Source organism: Belonocnema kinseyi, chromosome 2 (genome assembly GCF_010883055.1).
Source record: "Belonocnema kinseyi isolate 2016_QV_RU_SX_M_011 chromosome 2, B_treatae_v1, whole genome shotgun sequence".
Lineage (NCBI taxonomy): Eukaryota > Metazoa > Arthropoda > Insecta > Hymenoptera > Cynipidae > Belonocnema > Belonocnema kinseyi.
In genome coordinates this window covers 141,702,857-141,706,092 of record NC_046658.1, presented here as the reverse complement: position 1 = coordinate 141,706,092, position 3,236 = coordinate 141,702,857, and the positions used below count along the sequence as shown (strand labels likewise).

The 3,236-nt window shown below is 28.6% G+C and overlaps 1 protein-coding gene across 1 annotated transcript in view; it reads right to left on the bottom strand.

Moving 5' to 3' along the window:
- The window catches only part of LOC117183007, a 31,161-nt gene that overhangs the window by 8,138 nt on the left and 19,787 nt on the right, over positions 1-3,236 (bottom strand). Inside the window, exons 6-7 of the mRNA XM_033376138.1 lie at positions 1,769-2,077; positions 1,332-1,500 (exon numbers count right to left, since the gene is read on the bottom strand). Coding sequence (XP_033232029.1) covers positions 1,332-1,500; positions 1,769-2,077 — 478 coding nt within the window. The remainder of the gene's footprint in view (positions 1-1,331; positions 1,501-1,768; positions 2,078-3,236) is intronic.

Here is a 3,236-nt window from a genome sequence, read left to right as displayed (position 1 = left end):
CCCCCCCCCCCCGGTTCAAAATCTCGGCGTTATTTTTAGTTTGTAGGTTTAAATTTCCTTTGTTTTCTTTCTTTTATCGCGAAATTTTAATGAATTGCTATGAATTACTTATCTTTAAGTACGTTTCCGGATTTCCTAGTAACTGCATATCGAAGCACAATTTTAAGAAAGTGCATTGATACCAAATTGAAAATGTTCTATTTTTCTTTTTCTCCAACCGAGTATACAAGAGACCGCTCTCTTTCAGATTTTCCACGAAACTGTTAAGGTAAACACCAGATAATATAAGGGTCGACTTACGACTGCGTCATATCCGAGAGTCGTTAAAAATCGTCCAGTTACGATTCTCCGAAAACACATAAATACACACTGACACACACACTGACACACACACACACACACACACACACACACACACACACACACATGTGGTCAAAAATTAATCTTTTGTTATGCAAATACAATTAATTCATTTTTTTTGTCAATAATATTGGTCTTTGAGTCATTTTGTTCCATTTAACAATGGGGCTATTTCCTTTATTTTATAAACCAGTTTGTAAAAGTTAATTTGCTGCTTGATTATAATTTTAATTATAATATTATCTAATTTTATGATTATAATTATTTTGTATTATTGTAATCATAATTATAATTGAAGATACTAAACAATTTGGTAAAAAAAAAATATTTTTGGTTGAAAATTTAACTACTTTGGTAGAAAATATAGTTATTCAATTTTTAGTTTAAATGTTTTCCTTTATAAATTGAAAAATCAACTATTTGGAGGAAATGTTATGTATTTTGTTAAAAATTCGTTTATTTGGGTAAAAAATTAACTTTTTTTTTTAGAAAATTTACCATTTTGTTTGATTTTTGTTTGAATTCAATTTTCAATTGTTTAAACTACTTTTTTCTAAAAATGTAGTTGTTCCAGTTTTAGTTAGAAATTGAAAAATAGTTTTCCTTTAGAACTACCTTTTTTTGAATTGTCAATTTAACCATCAGACTTTTGTTTGTAAACTGATGTTTTTTAGTTAAAAATTCAACTATTTTGTAGAAATATCATGTGTTTTCTGGAAAATTGGTCTGTTGTTAGATAATTAATCGTTTAGATTAAAAATAAATCTAAGTAGTTTAAAAATTAAACTTTTAAATAAAAAAATAATCTTTTATGGTATAAAACTCATACTTATCGTTGAAAATTTATCCCGTTTGGCTAAAAATAAACTTTTTTGTCGAAAACTCAAATTTATGTTTAGAATCTAACAATCTTCTAAAAAAATCGTATTTTTGCCTTAAAAATTCAACTAATTGGTTGGAAATATAACTACAGTAAAACTCGGAAATAGGGCCGCTGATATAGTTCTTTCGAGAATTGACGCAGAGCCACAAGTGGGAGTAAAAGGAGCTTCGGGGGTTGTGCGGCCATCGCTCAGGCACGACAAAACAAAAGCGTTCACATCTAGAGCGGAACTCCTTCGGGTGTTTTCCCCACCACCGCTATCTCCAAAACCGGCACAATCTCAGAGTTCCACTGTAATAAATTTTATTGCGTCGATAATATTGGTCCTCAATACAAATCTTGTTCCATTTAACAATGTAGCTATTTTTCTGGATTTTTTAAACCATTTTAAACCAGTTAATTTTGAGTTTGACTGTAATTAAAGACGGTGAACATTTTTTACAAATACACAATGAAATTGTATATTTGTAACAAAAAACATATTTTCATTTTGCAGATATGAATACACATTCAGAGGTGACAGACTCTGGCGGAAAAACAGAAGTAGTCCGGAAAAAGGAGGTGTCTGCATAGGGGTAGATCTCAACAGAAACTATGGTTACAGATGGGGTGGTCTTGGAACAAGCAAGCAACCCTGCCGGGAAATTTTTGCTGGTACTGGACCTTTTTCGGAACCAGAAACCAATGCTATCAAGAATTTCTTTGATGCGAGTGCTGCAAACTTTAAGGTAACATTTGCTCCTATTAGTAGGTTTAAACCAGAATCTGGAACAAGCTAAGGCGCTTTTTATGGCTTGATTTTTACTCCATGTGTTACAAATGACAACTTTTGTCCTACAATTATAAATTGATCAATGTTATTTTTTAAACTCATAATCTAAATGGCTAAATACAATCCGTTACAGAGGTGTTTTTCGAAAAATGGTATTTTTTTTTAATTGAAAAAATATGCATTTTTTGCGCCTGGGAAGGAGCAAACCAACACCGTGAGTGTACTCATGGTGAGTAATAAACATTGAAATTAAAATTTCAATTTTAAATCTTCGGTCATACGATCATTTATTAATAAAATTAGTTTATAACAACGTTTCGGCCACATTTTTGTGCCCTCTTCAGGCTTAAAACATTTTGTGTATTCTAAAATTAATAATATAATGGTAATTAATAAATAAATATTTTAAAAGTCAATTTTTAAAAAAAAAGTAATCGAAAATTTGTTTTAACAATGCACTTACAATTTGGGTCATAATAAAATTTTTTTGTTGATAAATATTACATCCATATTTGAGTCAGTGTTTTTCCATTTTTCAATCGAAAAATATCATTTCATAATCACTATTTGTTTAAAAAAATTATTTTTAATTTCTGTAGTCATACTTAGTAATATGTAGATTATTAAAAATTTTTGTGTGAAAATTTTTAATTTTAAAATTCATTTTGAACACGTATTGTGGATAAACCAAGGTCCACCGAGCTCGAAACTGAGCATGATACTGAAATAATGTGAATTAAACGATTGGAAAGTTTTTACATTTAGTTTAACTTATAACGTCGAATAAACTGACAATAATATTTTTGAATTCAGAACTGAATACAATTTTTAATTAATATTTAAAATACTTAGATACGTATTATCAAAATTTTCTATTTCAGTTTGTAAATTTATGGAGTTCCTTTTGTATTTTTTAATGAAAATTGATTCTAAAATTCTCCTTTTATATGTGTTTTTTTCTTTTCCTAATATTTTTATATTGTTAAAAGTAAAATCAAAATAATGATCATGTGTCCATGCATGTTTCGATAGTCCTGTGTTTTGGTTTCCTATTCGACAATCTCTTTTGTGCTCTGTAATTCTATTTTTTAGTCTCCTGCCAGTTTCACATATGTAAAATTTATTACATTGTTTGCATTTAATTAAATATACCACATTTGATAAATTCTCTTTTAAATCAGAGTCTTTAATTTTCTGAAAAGTGTTTCCTAATTTATGATT